The 21,734-nt window shown below is 57.7% G+C and overlaps 1 protein-coding gene across 2 annotated transcripts in view; it reads left to right on the forward strand.

The window, feature by feature from the left end:
* The window catches only part of UNC5B (unc-5 netrin receptor B), an 81,161-nt gene that overhangs the window by 46,075 nt on the left and 13,352 nt on the right, over positions 1–21,734 (forward strand). For both annotated transcript variants that reach the window (XM_036336997.1, XM_036336998.1), the window contains exons 2-6: positions 15,173–15,397; positions 19,142–19,285; positions 19,730–19,833; positions 20,241–20,421; positions 21,346–21,513. In XM_036336997.1, the coding sequence (XP_036192890.1) occupies positions 15,173–15,397; positions 19,142–19,285; positions 19,730–19,833; positions 20,241–20,421; positions 21,346–21,513 (822 nt within the window). The remainder of the gene's footprint in view (positions 1–15,172; positions 15,398–19,141; positions 19,286–19,729; positions 19,834–20,240; positions 20,422–21,345; positions 21,514–21,734) is intronic.

Here is a 21,734-nt window from a genome sequence, read left to right on the forward strand (position 1 = left end):
CTTGTTTCCAGAGCCATCCCTGGAAAAGGGTGGGGTATAGATCCACCTAGAGGAGTCCAGGAGGTTCGTTCATTCATGCAAGAAGCATTTATTAAGCATCTACTGTATGCCAGGCTGGCACTGGGCTCAGCGGTGAGCACACCGGGCATCCAGCCAGGAATGGGTGTCCAGGCAGAAAGCTCCCTGAAGGCCATCGGGCTGCTGAAAATACTTAATATACCCACACTGGATGGCAAGTAGCCACGTCCCACACCTCGAGTGCCCCCCGTTGCCCAGTTAATCCCCTGGGGCGCCTCCCTCACACTCAGTTGGCACAGCAGGAACGCTGGGACTCTGCCCCAGAACCCACACAGATGGGTAAATCTTCTTACTGTTACTACTCATGAACCCCCTGGGGCCCCAGGATCTGATAGGGACCCAGGCATTAAACAAGGAAATATACAAATGAGTATAGAACGAAAAAAAGTGACAAGGGCCATAAGAAGAATGCCAGAGGAAGAGCCAGGGCCTGTGCACTTGGAAGGGGCACAGTCAGAGCCAGGCTCTGAGGAGGTGAGCTTTAAGGTGAAACGTGAAGACGGAGGGATTCAGCCAGGTGAGGGAGGGAGGTGGGGGCAGGGCAGCACTCCAGGGATCCCCGCTGGAGGCCAAGAGAATGGGAGGCTTGCAGTCTGGAATCTTGCACTCTGAGGTGTCCCCACACTGGGTGGGAACATAGAGAGAGGTGGGATTTCTCCTGCATGTGGTGTTAACAGCACTGGGCCATGAGTCTGTAGACTTGCAGTCCAGGCTCAGCTCTGCCAGAGTGCTGTGTGACCTTAGGCCAAGCACAACCTCCCTGAGCCTCCCCTTCCCTGGCTGTCTACCGGGAGGCCCTTTCAGGCTACAAGCCTTCCCTCTGCCCCCACCCCTGAGATTTGAGGAGGCTGTGACCAGCAAGTACTGTTTAAATGCTACACTTTGGGATGCCTAATTCTGTGAAGTGAGGGCCCAGGCAGCCAGGGTGGGGGTGGGGTTGACAGCTCCAGGCTGTCCCATCCCCTTCATGAGTTATTAGGAGCCACCCGGAAGCAGACACAAAGGGAATTGTCCTGAGCTGGAGTCAGCCCCCAGCCCCCCAGCTGAGAACAATTGAGGAGGAAAACCAAGGCCATTTGTCCAGCTCAGAGTGCGGCAGTGGCGGTGGCTGGGAAAATGCCTGGGAAAATGCGGAGTATTTCTCAGCTAAAATTAGCCACCTACTAAACCTTTACATCAAGGGCAACCTGAAGCCGCTATTGTTTTGAACTTGGGATCCCAGGGGACATGGGGGCAGGGGGGTCTCAGGAGAAACAAGTGACCTTTCCCTCTCCCAGGGGCTGGACCAAGCCAGTCCTCAAGCCTTGAGGGTATCCAGTAAGGAGGAGCAGGCCAGGGGACAGAGGGACAGACAGGGAGGGAAGGGGCCTGGCTTCCCAAGGTCAGCGCTGTGGGTGGCTGACAGCCTCTGGTTCCCTATTGGGGACATTCTGCCCTCACCAATGACACTGATTGCACCCCAGGCTAAGCTGGCAGGGGGTGGGGAGAAAGGTCTAGAAGGAGGTGCAGGAAACAAGTAGAAAAATAACTCTCCACCCTTCCCAGAGGACGCGGAGTGGGGAATCTCCCTGTTCGTGGTGGCCAGTTCCAACCACTGGGGTCCCACACCTGCTTACCATCCTTCCTCTGCCACCAGTGACTTTGGGCAAGTTACTTATCTCCCTGAGGGCCATTAGGTAACCCGTGGAGGTGGGTGTTGATAGCAACCTCCCAGGCTGTTAGAAAGATGATATGGATGATGTCGATAGTAACAGTAGTAATAATAACAGTGATGTAGCTTATACTCAATAAGCCCTTTGATGTGCCAGGCCGTCCTCCAAGCAGTGTGTATATGGTGTGTTTAATCCTTCCTAGAAATACTATTACCCCCATTTTGCAGATAAGGAAACTGAGGCCCAGAGAGGCTAAGTAATTTGCAAGAAGGCAGATGCAGGCGATGGCTGTCAGTGTTGATAATAGGCATTGCAGCACAGCAGTGCCTGGTTCAGGCCCGGGTCGCCGGCACGTGCTGCCAGGTCATTCCTTTCGTTCCTTGTGAAGGGTCTGCAGCTGAGCCATAGAGGGGCTCAGGGAAAGGGAGCTGGCCTGTGCTAAGCACTGTTGTCTGCTATTTTATATTTCTGTTGGGAGGCAAGAGAGCATGGAGCAGTGGACCAGCCACAGGACCTGGGGGCTTGTTAGACATGCACATTCTCAGGCCTGCGAAGTGGGAAACCACAGCACGCGACCTGACCAACCTCCAGGCTGTCTGGGTACACGCTAGTTTGAGAATCGCTGGCATAGAGGTTAGGGAGACCATTCGAGTGCCGATGACCCTGTTCTGTGACCTTGAGCAAGTTCCTTAATCTTTCTGTGCCTTGGTTTACTCACCTGCAAACTGGGGGTGATAATGGGAGTACCTGCCTCCAAGGCTGTTGAGAGACTCATTTAAAGGATGTAGGCCTGGTGCTCTGTCAGTGCCTGGGTGTGGTTAGCGCACAGCGGTGACTGGCTCCCCACACACCTGCTAGGACACAAAGCTGTCCTAAAGGGAAAAGTGGATCTTTGTGGCCCAGGAAGCCCGTGTGTCCCTACCTGCGTGCAGCTCCCCATCCAGAGCAACCCAGCAGAACCAAGGGCTCAGATAGAGCAGGTGGTCCCACTCCACCCTGCCCTTCCCCACCCCTCGGGGCTGAGAGGTCTGGAGGCTGAGATGGATGTCTCCCCACCTGGCTGGTTCCTGTCTTTCAGGAACTTTCAGTAGCAACCAAAGAGCCCAGCCGGCATGGCTCAGTGCTTGAGTGTTGACCTATGAACCAGGAGGTCACGGTTTGATTCCGGTTGCGGGTTCAATCCCCAGTAGGGGGTGTGCAGAAGGCAGCCTATCAATGATTCTCTCTCATCATTGATGTTTCTGTCTTTCTCTCCTCTCCCTTCTTCTCTCTGAAATCAATAAAAACACATTTTTTAAAAAGTCCACCAAAGAGACACGTGAACTAGGTAAGGTGCTCCTCTCCCCTTTCTCAGGGAAAGAGCAGAGTTGTCTCCTGGGAAACCAGCTTTGAGAGTTATAGTCTGGAGACAGGTCATCCCAGACCTTGGGCTCAGGGGTCGGTGGCCTTACAGTCTCCAGGAGTGTGTCTTGGCTCTTGTCTGCACCACCTGTGTGTTTTTGATGGCTCCTTAGAGGCCTCTGGGAGCCGTGTGCTCCTCTTCTCTTCTGTGCCTTCCTCCCCAATCCCGGGGCCAGGCCAGGCAGAGCACAGCTGACAGGCCCACTCCAGGGCTCCTGGTGAGAATTCCTATCCACCCAGCCCCCCGCACCCCCAGTCCCTAGCTCCCTGGAGCCATCCACATGCTTCAGTGCCATGTTACACTCTCACACCTATGGTCCCAGCTGTCTCTGTGAGGTGGGCACCGTGATGTGCCCATCCTACAGATAGACAAGCCAAGGCCCGGGAGGTGAGGCAGCTGGCCTGAAGTCACCCAGTGAGCTGGTGGCTGGCCCAGGACTATTCTGATATTTTTCTTCCATGGAGCCACACGCCCATCCCTTCTCTTTTCCCCTCACAGACGTCCTTATTTGCCTCAAGAAATCCATGGAGAGAGTGACAAGCTGAGTGCCTGCCATGCACCAGGCTTGGGGACATGGGCCAGCTCCCCTGAAGTGACACAGTGGTGGCACTGGGGTTGACCCGTATCCTGTGTATTCCGGGGCGCTTGCTCATCATCTTCGTAACACTTTTCCGGGTCTTTCCTCCCTCTGCTGGAGCCCAGTCGCCCCTCCCTGGAGAATAGCCCTCTCCTGCTGCCTGCGGCTGGGCGCCTGACCTCCTGCCCTCAAACTCTTCCTCTGGCTGCAGCACAGAGGTTGAGGTGAACAGGCGGGAGTCCTGAGCCCAGGAGGCCCTCTATTACATCAGCAGGTGCAAACAAGCGGGCAGGGGCCGTGCCAGAGTCCCCCGGGGCTGGGGGTGGAGCTCCAGCCGCACCACTTGAGTCTGTTTCATTCCCTCCTTCCAGCTTGCATCAGCCTTTTGCAGCTTCACATCATCATGGAGTGGGCCAGAGTCACAGCTGGGAGGCTGGGCCAGGGCAGGCGTGGGGAGTGATGCTCAGACCCAGAGGAAGACCCTGGCAATCCCAGGGAAGCACGCCCACTGTTTCTTACGTGAAAAGCAATAATCGAAATTAGCAAGTGCACAGGGCTGCCTAGCTGGCAAATAGGCTTCATACTTCTGACCTTCATGTTTCCAACAACTGTGGGGCGGGGAGCAAGCAAAAGTACCCCATTTCCAAGAAGGGAAGGTTGAAGCCCAGAGGGGAGTGGTTTACCCAAGTTCCCTTCATGAGCCAGTGACAGCACCGAGGTGTTTCAGCCCAAGAAATACGAGGGCTTACAGGGCCTAGAGCATGAGACATCCCTGCAGTGGCCACGTGGGAGCAGTCAGAGCCTCTTCCTGGAGGAAGGAGGCTGCCTCCGTGACTGAGAAAGAAGGAGCCACAGACAAAGCTTCAGATTCATGTCTGCACTGACGGGTCAGCAGGCGGAGGAATCAACATGACTGCAGGCTGGAGGCACACCGAGCGCCGGTCAGAGTCAAGGTGTCTGGACCCTTAACGTTGAACCTTTGCTGTGAGCTTCTCATTGGTAGGACTGAAGCTTGGTCATTACCCTCCAGGCCCTCCCATAGGCACGGTCAAGGGGAAGCTCGGGGAATGCTCGGATAAAGAATGGGGTGAGTCCTGCCCACCACCCTGCCTCCCTCGAGGTGCACCTGCGAGGCCATCTGTGCCTTCCCCCTTGGCCAGTGCACCTGTCTCCCCCCATCTCCACCACCACCAACTCAGCTTCTCACCCAAGCTCAGGGCCAGGTCTTCACCGCAGTTGGAACCAGAGAGAGACAAAGAAGAGCATTGGGCTGAGTGCCAGGATGCCCCTGTTCCACTCCCAGCTTTGCTTCTACCGAGCTGTGTGGCCCGAGGCCAGTTACTCCCCATCTCTGGGCCCAGGGTATTCCCGAGAGTGCGAGTCTCCAACGCCTGCCCTCCTGGCCTGTGGAAGAGGCAGAGCAGGAGTGAGGACGAAGGCCAGAGATGGATGGCCACCTTCCTCCCTGGCCCCCAAGGCCTGAACAGGAACCCAAGTGGACTCCAGGCTCAGAACATACAAGGAGAAGCCCACACACAGCTCCACTCACCACTCTTTGCTCTCAGGTTTCTCTTTCTCCATCACTCCCAACTCTCCCTCCCTGTTCATCTCTCCCTTTCTGTCGCAGGCCCCGTTTCACAGATTGGCAAGGGCCTGTTGGGCACCCCTTTTCCTCTCTCCCTACTGTGACTCTCTTTTTGCCACCATGATGCCAGGACACCAGGGTGCTGCAGCCGACTGGCTGTTTGACCGTGGACAAGTTGTTGTCCCTTGCTGGCCTCAGGGTCCCGCTCTGGAAGTAAAGGGTGGGAGTCAGGTCCAAGGGTTCCATTTCCCAGGGTGCGAGCTGCCTCCTGGTGCCTGCCAGGTGGCCCGCAGCCACCACCGGGCAGGGTCTGGCCAGGCGTGGTGACAGTGCTGACAGCAAGCATCAGAGTTTTTCCACTTTGCAATGTGTTGGCAGTTGTCTTTGCTTTTCAAGGAGGGGCTGTTTGGCCCTTGAGCATGGAGCCGGAAAGGCAGAGGAAAGTGTGCCTTGGGGGCACTCTAAGAGCAGGCATGGCCCTGGACTTCCCAAGGCGGCCTGGGGACACCTCGCCCGCAAGGGCAGCAGGACGTAACCACTGCCTGCCAGGCAACCCCTGAGCCAGAGGCTATAGCCATGTGCGTTTTTACTTTTCTGGGAGACGGACAGGACACCGGGCGTCCTCCTGCCCAGCGCCCAACCGTGCAGAGCCAACCTGATGTCATTGCCGGTGGCTCCCCACACATGCTCTGCATCCTGCAGCTCTTCCAACCCCGACAGGCTGTGCCAGGGGAGCCTGCCCAGCTGGCCTGTGCCCGTCTGACGTGTGTGACTGCCAAGAGAGAGATGCCCTGTGCATTTTGCTTATGGCTCAAAAGTCCTCTGCTAACAGCCTTGGAAGGAAAACAGAACACACAACTGTGTATAGTGAGGCCCCTTTAAGTAACAAGATATGCGCATCTACAAAAGGCAGAGAGGACCAATGCCCAGGGTTGATTCTGGTAAACTGGGGATGGAAATGGGTGATTTTTATTTTCATCCTTTTCCCCTAAATTGTAAGTGTAAAAAAAAAAAGAGGTGTTTTTATTGGAAAGAAAAGGTGGTTTTTAAAATAAAGTTCCCCCACCTTCCCTGAGAGTCTAGAGCCCAGTTTCTCTTCCGGGCTCAGCTGCTCAGATGCTGTGTGGTCCGAGGCCAAGCCACACCCTCTCTGTTCTCCATGCTAGAGGACAGTGATTAGATGGTCGCTGAGGTTCCATCAGTTGGTGGCATCCCACAGGAAGGGGTTTCCACAGGGACTGGCTCCCATGGCCCAGGTCAACAGCCTGTGCCCACGGCCCTGGCTGCTCCCTTCTACGCTCACCTGCCACCCCAGGTGTTGCCAATGAGGTTGGGTGGTGCAGCTGCAGGAAGTCCTGTGTCCCCAGTAGGCCCAGCTAAACAAGCAGCCAGTTATTTCCAGGCCCTCAAGGAGCTTGCCTTCCAGAGAGCAGACCTGTTCCGACACAAGCAGCAAACAATCAAATACAGGAAGGAGGTAATTTCAAAGAGATGAGCACAGTCAAAACAAACACACACAGAAACCATGACGATGCGATGCGGACATAGCACCCGGGAAGGGAGAGGAGGAGGAATTTGCATGTGGTGATCAGGGGAGGCCTCCCTGGGGAGAGATGGTAGGTGGCACTTGAGCTGAGATATCAATGACAAAAAGTCAGCCACAGGAATATGGGGACATGGTTGAGGGGTGCATCCCAGAAGGAGAGAACAGCCGAGGCCCCGGTGTGTGTGACTGCCAAGAGAGAGATGCCCTGTGCATGTTGCTATGGTTTAAAACCCCTCTGCTAACAGCTTCTGGGTGCCTTGGTGCCGAGTGGGTGATACATGAGCACCTGAAGTCTGAGGGTTCAGTGGGGTTAGGGCTTCATTCGGATGCAAATGGAAGCTGTTGGAGGGTGTGAGCAAGGGAGGGGTTTGTTTACATTTTGCAAGATCCCCTTGGCTACTGTGAGGAGAGTGGATATGAGGGGGTGGCGGGGGAGGTAGGGAGCACAGTGAGGAGCACTTGGGTAGAAGGACATGGGCGTGGAGACTGCGGAAGGTGGTGATGGGTGGTCGTGCAGTTTGAGGCACGTCGGAAAGTTGACCAAATAATATAACTCGGGTCCCCCACAGGCCTTACTCGCTGCCATTGTCTTCAAATGTGGACATAGGCAGGGTCTCTGCCCAGCCGGTTGGGGCTCTGGGTGTCCAGGGGAGGTGGCTGTGGATCGTGACATTGGGTGGTGTATGGGTGAGTCTCTTGGTGTGAGTGAGTGTCTGAGTGTGATTTCTTGGGGGCTGCACCAAGCTAGCAGTGGGCCCCTCCCAGGCTAGGATGGATCTATTTGTCTGGGGCATCTCAAACAAGTCCAGGACTTTTCACTTCTTTGAGCCTCAGTTTCCTCATCTGTGAAATGGAACGCCTACTTCGCAGAATTGCAGTATTGCCGATGATGTTCTCACTTGTGTGCTGGGTAAACATTACCTGGAGTATGACAGATGCGAGGGCTTTGAGTTCCATTTGGGGAGAGGAAGGGGGAGCAGAATGAATGCTCTCTCCTACAACACAGGCCTCCAGGCACAGCGACCACCTGGGACCTTGGACTTGGAAAGGGAACCAAAAATTAGTCCTAGGGGGACCCAGATCCAGGCTGAGGGAGCCCAGTGGCCAGAGGAAGGGACTGGAGGGAGGGTCCAGGCTCATGGATGTAGGACACAGCCTCTCCAGGTACCTCCGAGAGCCTGAGGGTAGACCAATGATGCAATAACCAATGTGTTCCTCCCTACTTTCTAAGTGGTGTGGCTCCCTTTAGAATGGGCCTGGGGCCTGGTCCCCAGCTTCCTATCGGCTCCTTCGCTTGAGTCTTTCCAGAAGAGAGATTTCTCAGGATCAGTCAGACACCCCCTTTAGGATGCAAGCTCCTGCCTTCGCTGGCCATCTGAGGCCACTTCCTGCACAGGAAGTGATATCATGGGCACAGGCAGGTCTGCAGAGGGTATGGGAAAAGGCCGCCCAAGGGGCCTCCTTTGTTAGGGATAGCTCAGCCTCCCCTAAGTCCACCAGCCCCCATTTGTCATCAGTAAAGGCCATTGTAACCATCTCTGAGGGGGGCCCCCAGCCTGAACCCCATAGCCGCCAGGAGCCAGGGCCAGATGGAAGAAGGGCTTTGTGTCCAGGGAGGGGTCCTTCCATGTGGGGTTTGTGTGTTTTTAAAACATAATAATAAATGGGCTCCTCTTCCCCCCTCTCCTCACTCCCCACTGAGCACATCAGCCTCCAAGTGAATGGGAGAGATTTTCCATGCGGTGGGAGGCTGGCGAGAATTAGCCAGTGTCCAGGGGCTAGAGAGAGACTGTGATTGCTGATGATAAATGGGCCCAGCGTGGGGCGTTTCTCTCTCCCTCACCTCCCGCCTGCCCCCCTCTCCCCTCCCAGTCCTGTCCCTTCGTGTGGGCGTCACCTCATGCCAGCCAGCCCTGAGACACAAGGCCTGCTGGGCTGCAGATGCTGAGCCTGGGGACCCAGGCCTGGTCTTGTCACCCACCTGTGACAAAAGCCAGTGGGAGGGGCGTCAAGGCCCTCCCTGCCAAACCCCTGCAGCCTCGTGCTGAGGCCTCTGCCTGGGCAACAGGGCCAGCCAGAGGCGGACAGATTGAGATGGATGGGAGTGAGTTTTGAGTTTTCGTCCCAGGCCTGGGAAGACAGAGCCCAAGCCTTTCTCCGCGGCCCTGCTGTGGCCGTGCTGTCTCCACACCCAGCCCCAAACCAGAAACTGGGCAGTGGTCCAGCTTGGCTGTGAAGTTGCTGTGTAGTGTTGCATTAGTCACTTCCCCTCTCTGAGCTGGTAGAGTGGAGGGCCCCACTTTGGGCACCTACTTTCTATGCTTCTTGCCTGCTGGGTCTCAGTGTCTATAGGCCGAGGAACCTGCCAATCTGGGCTTTCAGGGTTTCCCTGCACAGAGATGTCCTGCCTGGCCCCTCCCCCTGCTGCAGGGCACCACCCAGTCAGTGGAGCACATTTACATCTGTTTTTTCATAACAGCACCTCAGAGGTGACAGGTCAGCACCTTTTTCATGGATGGGGAACTAAGGCCCTGAGAGTAAGCGGCCTCCCAAGGTCCCGGGCAGGGTGAGGAGCTGAAGCAGTCTGCTGGCTCCCTGGCGTCCCCCAGCAGCAGGGACAGTCTCCGGTCAGGAATGTCCAGACACTAGTTTTAGCCTCTCCCTCCTTTCGAGAACTTCTGGGAAATACATTCTTTTTACCTTTGTCCTGAAGCCAATTCTCCACCTCCAAGGCCCTGGGCCCTGCTTTTTCTGTGGCTTAGATTCTGGTGCCTCATAAACAAGCCTGTGGCCTCAACTTCCTCCCCATCTGGACCTCCCACCTGCCAGGTGGCAGCCTGCGTCTCCACATTGGGCATTGCCAAGGCCCAGTCCCTGGGAAGGAGCGTGCGGCCGGGCATGAGTCCTGCCGTCGGGTGGAGACTGGGCTCAGGCTCCCCGCTCTGTCCTGCAAGCTCCGCTACCCTCCCAGGGGACAGGTGCCCTCCTGGACCCCGTGGGGAACACTGAGAAGGGTGTGGTGTGCTCCCTGCCCTCCAGGAGCAGCTGCCAGAACCTGGAGCAGGGAAGTGCCCGCCAGACCCCACCCTCTCCCCCCCTCCCCTCCCCAAGCTTAAAAGTGGGTTGTGAGCAAACTGAACTTGTCCATGAGGAAGCCAGGTTGGTGGTGAGAGGATGCAAAAGGGTGTCTCCTGAATATTCAAAAGGAAGACGAGAAGGCCAGGGAGGGCAGGCCTCAGCCTCCAGACACAGGGCAGCTGTCAGCGGGGCGGAAGCACACTGTTCAGTGTCACCTCGGAGGTGAAAATCGTCGCGGTGGCTGCAGCCTCAGACAGCAGATTCCAGCTGAAAGGAAGGAGGGCTTTTCTGGTAGGTCTGTCCAGAGGCGCACCCACTGAGAAAGGCAGCGGGGAGCTCCCTCCCAGAGGTAGGAGTCAAGGTTGGGGAAGGAGTTGGTGGGGGATGCTGCACAGTTGGTCCTTGAATAACCTCTGTCGCGGTGAGTCTGTGCCACCGAGGGACGAGCTGACAAGAGACCGCATCCAGGCAGGTACAGGTGAGTTAGAAGCGAGGGTTTGCCTGGTGCCCGCAGGAGGTCCCACCCAGGCTCTGGTGGTCATTGTGATCTGAGGCCTGGGGTGGGTGGGCTGGGGCACAGAGAGAGCCCAACAGCACCTAGTTCCTCCTCCTCCCTCCCCAGGCTCCCCCACGCTGTGTCTTAGGACCACGGGAGATGCTGGGTGTGTGAGCCACGAGTAAAAATGGCAAGAAAGGTGATCTCATTTTAAGCAAATTGACTTCCTGAAGAAAACATTTACACCCGGGACCTTGTCATACATGAACAGATTCCCCCATAAGGAATCTTCAAATCTCCACGTGTTAGAAGTAGAGTAGGGCTTGAGAGATTGGCTCAACCAACTTCCGGATTTTAGAGACGGGGTCTCCGAGGCCTGAGAGGAAGGCCACACAGCAAAGCCGGGGTGCAAACCCAGGGCCCCTGACTTCAGCGGCGGCTCTTCTCCTGTGTGTTAACTGTCCGCGGTGACATCTGTGCAGGGATGCGTCCGCTCCTTGGGAGAGTGGGGCCATTCGTGTCTGTGGCTTTAAAGGCAGTTTGCAGTTTTGCAACCATCGGTTCAAACGAGTTCTGCTATTTGAAAAAACACACTTTATGCGGACGTTTTCCTGCCAGCAGGAAGTTCGGGTCTGGCCTGGCAAAGGCCAGGTCTCCTCCAGGGGAGTCTTCTCAGGTGTCCAGTGGGGAGCGCTGGAGTGAGGCCAGGGACGGGTGACTGGGAGCCTGGCTTCCTCCCACGGACAGGTGACCTCAGGCAGATCCCTCGATGCTCCATGTCCTCCGGGGAATGGGACGATAATCCCCACCTTGATGGTTGCGAGGAGTAAATTAACTGAAATAGTCAAGGCACCTGGCACAGCGTGGACGTGAATGCTGGTTCCCAGGCCCGGCGGTAGATTCGAGCATCAGCCTGCCTGAGTTTGCGTTCCACTCGGCTGCTCGCGACCTCAGCCTCCTGTGCCGGTTACAGACCCCCTGGCTCAGCTTTCTCATCCGCAGTATGAGGATAACAATGGCACCAAGCATATAGGGTTGTGGGTCCAACTGTGCGCCCAGGCACCCCAGGGTGCCGCAGCCGATTCACAGGGGTGCTGTGAGATATTTTTAATCTTCAAGGAAATGCAGTAGTACTGGACGGCTGCCAGCCACTGCGACAGCTACTAGCTCAAGACAGCTTCTAGCTTCAGCATTACATCACACTTCTTTCCTTTGGATGGCATCATGGCTCTGAAAAGCTGGGTTTGGGCATTCGGGAGTGCCCTGTGACCAACAGTGAGGGGGGCAGTGTCCACTCTGATCCCAAGACTTGAGCACTTACGGGGTGCCTCATTAGTCAGGCAGTCCCTGTGGCTTGTTTAGGAAAGGACTGCAAGTAATCTTTTACTTTCAACTTACGTGTATTATTTTTTCAAATGGCTGCTAAGGTGTTAGGCTGTGCATGCAGGCGTGCACACATGCACGCACGCACGCACAGACGCTGTTTAGATCTAACAAGCAGAACCCCTAGGGATTTCTCTTGGCCTTGCAGTAAAAATTGCCCAGAAAAATTACTGTGTAAAAATGACCAAGGCACCAAAGACCAGAAAGACTCGGGACACCCTGACTAGGGATGGTGTGGGCTCTGTGAGTTCATACCAAACGCTTCCTGACAGCATCTGGCAGAGAGAGCACCCAGGAGCCCGAGACACCGCTTTCCTCCTCCCTCCACGCTGGCGCCCACGGGCGGGCTCAGGTGGCCCTCGTCTGGGACACCTGTGGAGCCTCCCTCGGCCGCGAGGCCCGAGCCAGGGCCAAGGAGGCGGGGAAGTGTCCAGCGGTGAGGGCAGGGCCCAGCTCAGCTGCTACCGCCCCGGCGCAGCCCCAGCCCCCCTGTATTTAATTTGCACTCGCTAAGCACATGCTGCAGGCCAGCCTGCCTGTAGTCTGCCAGTGGTCCCTCTGGGGAGGAATCTGAGGTCGGTCCTTGGTTCATCTTCCTTGTCTCTTGGCAGCATTTGCCTCCCGGAGCCTGGGGGGTGGGGTTGTTGGCAAGGGGCAGTAGCTATACCGAGAGCCACCGGCACTGCCATGACAGAGAGGCGCTGAGGAAGACGCCCAGCCATATTCCTGCCAAGGCCGAGGATGAACCTTTGTGCCAGGGCTGAGAGGAGGGGTGGGGCAGGGAGGGCGGGGCCTACTGCACTAATGGATGTCTAATGTTTAAATGTTTACTTTCCCCGGTCGTGTCTGTGCCAGCTTTATAAATAAGCCGCATTAGGGTTATAAAACTGTCATAAACACAGCCCGCAGGGCCGCAGCCAGCCAGGGAAGCGATCACCTGGGGGCCACGTGGTTAGAAGGTAGGGTGAGCACACAGCTGCACCCAGGGGTGCCCACACACCTCCTCTTGTGGTCACCACCCCCAGAGGGAGGTCCAGTCCCCCCATTTCACAGATGAGGCACCTGAGGCCAGTCAGGCCTGGTTCAGACCCTGGGGTACCTCCCACTGACAGGTGACCTCGGGCAAATCCCTGCCTCACACATCTCAGGCCTGAAGCTGAACAGGATGCTGGTGGTGGGAGGCGGGCATGGAGCCTGCGGGTTCTCTGCTGCCCACCTGCCCTCTTGTCTCCAACCTGCTCTCCCTAGAGCTGCCTGCCTGGCAGAACGGCCACAGTGACAGCTCTCAGGCCACTGGGAGACCATGTCCAGCTCGCTGGGCACTGTGTCCTCTCACCACCAACTGCCCAAGCTGCCAGGCCCTAGAGGCTACGGTGTACCTACAGAGAAGGCGTCTCCCTGCCTGGCTGAGGGAAGTGAGAATTGGGGAGCCCTGACCTGGCCTCAGGATACTCACTGCTACTCCCACCAACCAGCTGGCGGTGGGGCAGTCACTTGCCTCATTTGGATCAGCGTCCGTGTCCGCAGCTTTGAAACAGGAAGGGCGCTTTTAGGCTCGCTGGACCTGTGGTGAGAGAACCCCCACAGTGGTAGAGTCCCGGCCAGTGTCTGGGTCTGTTCGGATTCTCAGGGGACACACCGGTGCATGCAGCTGCTCCAGTGATGGGCAGTGTGGAGTCCTGGGCAGTGTCCTAACACTGAAGTCTGATTCTTGGGTTCAAACTTTGGCTGTGCCTCTTGCTTGCTGTGTGCCCTTGGGCAAGTGGCTTAACCTCTCTGGCCTCAGTTTCCCCATTTGTAAACTGGGGACTAATATAACATGCCTTACAAGAATTAGGTACATTTTCAATTAAGTATTGAAAACATAGCACCTAATGTGGGGCGAGCATTAGTTGTGTTTTTAATACAGTAACTTGTACCTGCTATGTGCTCGGCCCCTCCTCGGCACACATGTATGGTTATCTCATAGGACCTGCCCTCTTCGAGATGAAGTAACTAGGTTGGAGTTAAGGGGCTCTCCCTGGGTCACCCACAGCATACTGGATGGAGCTGAAGTCACACCCCTTCTTGCTGGCTTTTCCTTCTCTCCCCCTGGGATCAGTCCATCTCTCCCTCTCTCTCTCTCTCTCTCTCTCTCTCTCTCTCTCTCTCTCTCTCTCACACACACACACACACACACACACACACACAGCCTGGAGCCCGTGTCAACCCAGCATTTTCTCAGAGCTCCTGCAGCGCCCGGTCTTAGCAGGAGCTGCTGGTGCGCAGAGTCAGCGTGGCCTGGGCATGTGAGGTGTGATTGGTTCCTTCTGGAGGACAAGGGCCGGTCCCAGGGCGCTGGGGTGCTGGGCCGGGGACGGTGGCTGGCTGGTGAGGGCGGGGCGGGCCTGGGCACCCCTGCAGCGTAATGTGTGCTTCCTCTGGAGCGGTGAGCAGAGGAGGACAAGCCCCCTGCCGCGTGTCCCCGCCACCTGATCGCTTGGCACTTGGCAGTGGAAAGTCAGTTTTCCTAAGTGGATTGTGAACCAATAGCCTGGCCCGGCCTGGTCGCCCCCATCCTAGCGCTGGGTGGCTGGCTGCTCTCCCTTCCTGTTTGTCTCACCTCCTGAGGTGCTGTTCTTTCCAGGGGGGCGGGCAGCCAGGGTTTCCTGTGGCCCCTTCAGGGAAAAGATTGACAGCCGCAGTGTGTTCCCTCACCCTTAGGGCAGAGGGACGGACTTGGCCAGGTGAGAAAGGCTAGGATCAGAGCCCCAGACCAGAGGAGGGAGACTCGGTGTGGAGCTGCTGGGAAGGCAGTCTCCCGCTCCATGCTGCCTCCTGCCTTGGACTTCCTGGAGGAGGAGGCCTGCCGGGCTGCACCAGGGAGCCCAGGCCTGGTGCAGCCGCCCCACCTCACCCACCCAGCGCCCTATGGGTCTTCGCTCTTCTCCCCACTCCCATTGCCCGGCTGGCTGGGGCTTCGGGGCAGAGCTGGCCTGTTGGAGCTCCAGCCTCAAACGTACTATGGTATCACCGTGGGAAACTGGAGGGAGGCCGGCGAGGGCTCATGCAGGGGACATGGGAGGGCTGGAGGGCCTCAGGGGTGCCTCACCTTGATGGGTCCCCTGCCTGCTCCAGGCCACCCCGATTTCTCCGTCTGTACGGAAGATCACACACAGCATCGTGGAGCGGGGACTGGCTCCACAGCAGAGCCTCCTATCGGCAGGGCAGGATGGGGAAGCTGAGGCGCAGGGGAGCCGGACCTTGCCCGGGTCACAGAGGGCACCTCCTGCATCTCCAGACGCCCCCTTCTGTCTGCCAGGGGCTCCTGGGCGGTCAGTGGGTGCCCCTGGCCTCCTCAGCCTTCGGCCTCACAGAGCCTTCCTCCCTCCACAGGCACTGATTCCGGCAGCGAGGTGCTCCCTGAGTCCTTCCCATCGGCGCCGGCCGAGCCGCTGCCCCACTTCCTCCAGGAGCCGCAAGACGCCTACATCGTGAAGAACAAGCCGGTGGAGCTGAGCTGCCGCGCCTTCCCTGCCACACAGATCTACTTCAAGTGCAATGGCGAGTGGGTCAGCCAGAATGACCACGTCATGCAGGAGGGCCGGGACGAGGCCACAGGTGAGCCGCCCCACTGGCCTGGTCACGCCCAGGACACCAGGGACACCCCCCGCCCACAGGTGTCAGGGACACTGGGTCCTGGGCTTCACCACCCTAGACTCCGTGTGAGACTTCAAGCAGCCAGGGCGCCCCTCTGGGCCTCAGTTCCCCTCTGTGGTCCACCCTGGGTCAGTATTTCCCAAGGGTTGGCCGCATGGCGCAGGCTGACGTTGTGTGGTCACATGAAGTTGCGCCTAATCCCTCGCCGAGCTGAGCGCTTGTTCCCTTTCCCAGTGTCTTCCCATCCTGCTCAGCTCGGGGAGCAAGTCTAGCCGGGGGCCAGGGTTCCTCACCAGCACCAGCCAGGGCTCTGCCTCCTGCTCCCCACGCCTCAGAAGCTCCAGACACGCTCCCCTCTCCTTCGGTGTGGGCTGCACCCAAAATACCACGTGCGGGTGCGCACGTACAGTGCAATTGAAACTTCGTGGCCCATGCGCAGAAGTCGGTATTTTGTGGAAGAGCCACACTCAAGGAGCCAAAGAGCCGCATGTGGCTCGTGAGCCGCAGTTTGCCGACCATTGGACTCTAGAACCCTGCCTCGGTGCAGCCCAGGCTGGGGCTCCCGGACAGAGCCAGCTCCTCTTTGTTAGGGCGCGCGGCCGGTGCTGGCCACCTGCAGGCCACCCGTGTTGGGCAGCCCCAGAACCCAGGCCCAAGGGGGCTCCCTGGCCCCAGTGACTGCCTCGGCTTTTGTGTTCGCGTTTCTTCCTTGATCCGTTTCTTTCTCCTGCTTGTCCAGCCCCCTCTTATTTCCATCTGTGTCCCACCTCTCCCTTCTGATCCCCGTCTCTGTCTGCGTCTTTTTTCCTTATGCTCCCCCCCCCCCGCCTCCCTCCCCTCTCCCTCTCTCAGTCCCCACCCCCACCTTTATTCTTTCTTTTTTTTCTCCTTCTCTCGTTCAGCCTCACTCTCTGTGTGTCTCCCCTGACATTCTTTCTCGTTCTCTCTTCTTTTTTCTCTCTTCCCCAGCTTCTGTTTTTCTATGAAAAGCTCACACATTTCAGAACCACCCAGGCTTAAAACTATACCCCATAATGTACTTAATATCACGGAACTAAAAATGGTTAAAATAGGTAAGTCTTATATCATGTATATTTTGCCAAACTTTTAAAAGAACATTTAAAAATAGACCCAGAGTTGCATTCTTACCCCAAATCTAAAAATAAAAAAAGCAATTTTTAAGAGACAAATAATCTATGCCAGCTACCCCCACTGTCGGGGTGCGTGATCCTGGGGAAGCCACCCGGCCTCTCTGCGCTCATTCCCCTCTTTCTGGACTGGGAGTTGCTGGAAGGTCCTGGTGAGACCCGCACAGCACTGAGCATGCAGGGCCCAGACATGCCTTTTCCTCCGTCCTCTTCCTTTAAAACTTGGCCTTACTTCTCTGTCCTCCTGAGCCCCTCCGGCCGGTATCAGAGGTCAGCCGTGAGGGTCCAGGCAGAGCAAGGGGACAGTGTGCCCTGCTGGGGACCCTCACAGCCCCTGTGATTATTAGTAATAGTAGCAGCGTGGCTCTTACACTCCCGCTACCAGGCGCATAGCCCTGCCAGCCCTAGAAACTGGGGCACTGTTGTCCCGTTAGCTGCAAAGAATGGACAGTGGTCCCGTGGGCCACTCCCCTGGCAGCAGTGTGGCCGGTTCTAATCGAGCCTCCTGCTCCCCACCCCTGGCCTTCCCTGGCCTTCCTGAGGCCCTGACAACGCAGAGGAGGACAGCTCTGGGCCAGGACAGGCGGGACTGGTGGCATCTCAGGCCAGGATGTGGCAGGCAGCCCAGTTCCGTGTCCTCACCGAGGCACTGCCTACCAGGCTGCCATCATACTGGGGGGCGGGGGAGCACCTGGTGCTGGGGCCCCAGTCTAGGAGACCAAAGGCCCCATCATCCTCTCTGCCGGCCGGGACCATGACCAAGGTGTCAAGCTGCCCGGGATGATGGTTTCCCTCTGTCCAGCTGGTGGGTGTTGCCGAAACCTTTTGGATGGATGGGCCCCTTGAGAGGAAGCACTGGGGAGGGCTGGCTCACCACCTGGACACTAAGGGCCGGGCCCTGCTCCCCGGCCGTGGGCCACGCAGCATCACTTGTTGGGCCAGCATGCCAGGCAGCCACTGGGAGCGAGCAGAACCCCTCCCTCCCACCTCAGAGCAGCCTCTTCCCTCCTGGTGCTCCCAACAGCAAACTCTAACCCCTCCCATGTAGGTCCCTGGCTATCGAGGGGCTCCCCACGGTCAGCCCCTCCCCCTGTGATGCAGGAGAGTTAAGGCAACGACTTTACTGGGAGAGGTCCAGAGAGACGTCATGTTTAGGACAGAGTTCTAACCTGGCAGGACACCAAGAGCACTGATCTCAGCTCTGCCGGCAACTTGCTGTGGGCTGTTGGGCCTGCCCCCGGCCCTTTCTGAATCTCAGTTTCTCCAAATGTACAAGGAAGGGCTGGGTGAGGTCCAGATGACCCGACAGAGTGGCTTTGTGTCCGGCCTGAGCTGTGTGCTGTGGCCCAGCAAGTGCCATGATTCATTTAGCATTTACCCTGAGTGTTTTATTGTGATGAGGGACCTGAGGCTCAGAGAGGCTAAGTAACTTCGTGAAGGTCACAGAGCTGGGGGGGGAGGGTGAGGCCAGGATTCAAACCTGTCCATCTGTCCAGCTTTGTTTAACCACCATGTCACAGTACTGCATGTGTACAGGCGACAGTCCTGCCCTCAGGGGGCTTATTAGAACCCATGTGCAGCCATGAAAGTGTGAGCTGGGACACATGGCAAGGAGGAGCAGCTTTAGGGATTCTGGGGCAGGGGAGTCTGGGAGGGCTTCCTGGAGGAGGAGGTTTCACAGTTCTCTCACAAGCTTTGGGGAGGAGCCTCAGACCAGCACCCTCATCCAGGAGGGCTCACTTTTTTCCCTGAGCCTAGAAGGCTTTGCCAAGGGAGAGTTGGCAGAAGAGTGAGTGATTCCCTCTCTGTGGACTAGTGGGTGCAGTTATCCAGGGAGGCCTTCAGGTCCTGACAGGGAGCCAATGAGAGGTCAGGGGGCTCCCAGGAAGAGGGTCACATCAATAAATGATGCTGTTCCAGACAGTGGTGGGTGCTGTGGGGAAACCAGGCTGGCAGGAATGACAACCAATGTCTGGTGCAGTGGTAGGGGCACTGAGCAGTACTTTGAGAGCCGTGGGCATGGACCAGGGTCAGGGGGCTTCCCTCCAGAAGTGAGGCCCAGCCCAAAGCTGACTGGGAGTTCACTGGACACAGGACAGAAGGGAGTTTCAGGCAGGGTACTGATGTGTAAACAGCCTGTGGCTAGAGGGGCCAGGGTAACACGAGGGTCTGGAGGACGCCCAGGGAGGCTGTAGTGAGTAGATTGTGCAAGGCATGGGTGCCAGATGAAGGGCAGGGTCTTCACACTGAGAGGACTGGAGACGTAACCAGGGGAATGACAAGCCATTGTGGATTCGGAGGAGCCCACGCTGGCTGCAGGGGGAGAGCGGATTGGATGGGGAGAGCTGGCCTGTGTTAGCCATTGCCATTTCCCGGTGAGCTGCAGTGGCGGCTGGGGTCAGGGTGGAGCAGAGAGATGAGAAGATGATGGAAATGAGAGGCACTTGGCAAACGAACCAAAAGGACTCCGGGGTGGAGAAGAAGACATGTCATGGTGCCCTGCCCTGTGTCCTGTGTCCTCAGACCTGCCCCCTGACCGTGTCTCTCCTCCTCCCAGGCCTGCGGGTGCGAGAGGTGCAGATCGAGGTGTCCCGACAGCAGGTGGAGGAACTGTTTGGGCTGGAGGATTACTGGTGCCAGTGCGTGGCCTGGAGCTCTGCGGGCACCACCAAGAGTCGCCGGGCCTATGTCCGCATCGCATGTACGCCACCCTGACATTCCCCTCCACACACCCCAGTCCCTGGGCCCTTTCCCCTTCCCTGTGGATCCTGGAGAGGGAATTCCACTGCCGTGGGGGGGATCTAGCTGAAGACGCCCACCACAGAGACATCAGGGCCCATGGGGACGCCAGCCAGAGAGGGCTTCTAGACCCAGAACCTGGGCCCCCTCTGGCCCAGAGATTTGTAAAGGCCAGTTTTCACCACATCTATATAAGGAAGCTGCCAGCTTCCTCACCATTCCAGGCCATGGGGAGGGAACTGTTTCCGCAACTCCCCCTGGTCAGGCCCCAGGTTAGAGGAGAGGCTATTCCCCAGGTAAAAGCCAGGTGTCCCCACGACCGTTGCCTTAGTGTGCACTGCCACCTGGTGGCTAGAATGGGGCACTGCAGCCTCCAGACTGTGCCTTGTCCCCTCCCTGTTCCCAGATCTGCGCAAGAACTTCGACCAGGAGCCTCTGGGCAAGGAAGTACCCCTGGACCACGAGGTTCTCCTGCAATGCCGCCCACCAGAGGGGGTGCCTGTGGCTGAGGTGAGTGGGGACATGGAGGACGCTGGGCATGGCATTTGCCACCAGCCATGATATGATGCCTCAGGCTCCCAGAGCCGCCCCATTTCACAGAGGAGGGAACTGCAATCTCTGCACAACTCAGCACAACCCCATGGGATGCGGTAGAGCTGGGGCAGGAACCCCCAGGACTCCTTGGGTCGGCCGCAGGCTGTACACGCCATCTCCCCCGGCTCCACCCAGGGGTCATCTTAACCGCTGTGCTCTGTGGTGTTCCGTGGATGCCTGGCTGGCGGAGGCCCCGCCCCACTGCGTCCCCACGGTGGGTGGACATGGAGAAAACCGCCGCCCTGCCTATGGTCAGACCTCCCTCACACTCCAGAGAGGGAGCAGGCACTGGGTCCTCATGCCCCTCCACCCTGTTCCTGCAGGTGGAATGGCTCAAAAATGAGGACATCATTGACCCCACCCAGGACTCCAACTTCCTGCTCACCATTGACCACAACCTCATCATCCGCCAGGCCCGCCTGTCAGACACAGCCAACTATACCTGCGTGGCCAAGAACATCGTGGCCAAGCGCCGCAGCACTACGGCCACCATCATCGTCTATGGTGCGGGCCAGAGGGAGTCAGGCATGGCCCGGGGGTGGGGGTGGGGGGCAGCCCAGGGCTAGATGGCCACCTGACCCACCCTACTCAGGACACAGCCGGACCCTGGGCAGCAAGTGAGCAGGATAAAGCCCACAAGGTTACATAGCAAAGCTAGTGGTCAAGTGAGGCCCCCTGAGTCCCTAGCCAGGAGCACCCACCCTTCTCAGACCCTTTTCCTGCCCCTGAAGGAGAAGACCCAGCTCTCTCAGAGTCAGGTCTGGGGCACGGCCAGTCAGGATCCCCATACCCTAGCCCAGTGGTCGGCAAACTCATTAGTCAACAGAGCCAAATACCAACAGTACACGATTGAAATTTCTTTTGAGAGCCAAATTTTTTAAACTTAAACTATATAGGTAGGTACATTGTTATTAACTTAATTAGGGTGCTCCTACGGCTTAGGAAAAGCCACACTCAAGGGGCCAAAAAGCTGCATGTGGCTCGTGAGTTTGCTGACCAGGGCCCTAGCCCATTGCCCTAGCAGAGTTAGGGGCTGCTGGCCAGGCCCGTAGGCTGTTCCTTGCTGTCCTCTGGGTGGGAGGGGCGGAGCCACACCTGAGATTCCTTGGATGTTGTAGAAAGAACCCCACACTGGGTTCCAGTCCCAGGTCCCCCATCGCTCACGGGAGATCCTGGGTGTCAGCCCTCTCTGGACTTTGCCATGTTACAAGGGGGTGGGGAATAGACCATGACCTCGAGGGTCCTGGTGCTGAAGGTTGCAGCCAGGCCTGCCTGCTGGTATCTGAGTGCCTAGCCCCATAGGCAGGAGGGGTCCAGCTAGGAAGGGCCAGCCTCAGCAGAAGACTCGTCAAGGGTGGAGAGATAGGGTTTGGGGGCCCATGGGGCCACAGAGCCAGGCCAATGGGGTGACACCTGCTGCCTCTGCAGTGAACGGCGGATGGTCCAGCTGGGCAGAGTGGTCGCCCTGCTCCAACCGCTGTGGCCGCGGCTGGCAGAAGCGCACACGGACCTGCACCAACCCCACCCCGCTCAACGGAGGAGCCTTCTGTGAGGGCCAGGCCTTCCAGAAGACTTCTTGCACCACCGTGTGCCCAGGTAAGGCCTCTGGCCGGTGAGACCCTGCCCACATCACGCCCACGCCCAGCCCCCAGCCCTGTCTTCTGCTGTGGTGTCTGCCAGAGTCAGGACGGCCTTTCTCTCCCCGCCTGGGGAACAGCAGATGCTTGTCCCGGGGCCCACAGCTGGCTGAAAAGGCTGGGCTAGGTGCTATGACCTCTGACCTTTGTTCTTCCCTGGCTGCTGAAGAGACAAGGCAG

The sequence above is a fragment of the Myotis myotis genome, unplaced genomic scaffold (assembly GCF_014108235.1).
Source record: "Myotis myotis isolate mMyoMyo1 unplaced genomic scaffold, mMyoMyo1.p scaffold_m19_p_15, whole genome shotgun sequence".
Lineage (NCBI taxonomy): Eukaryota > Metazoa > Chordata > Mammalia > Chiroptera > Vespertilionidae > Myotis > Myotis myotis.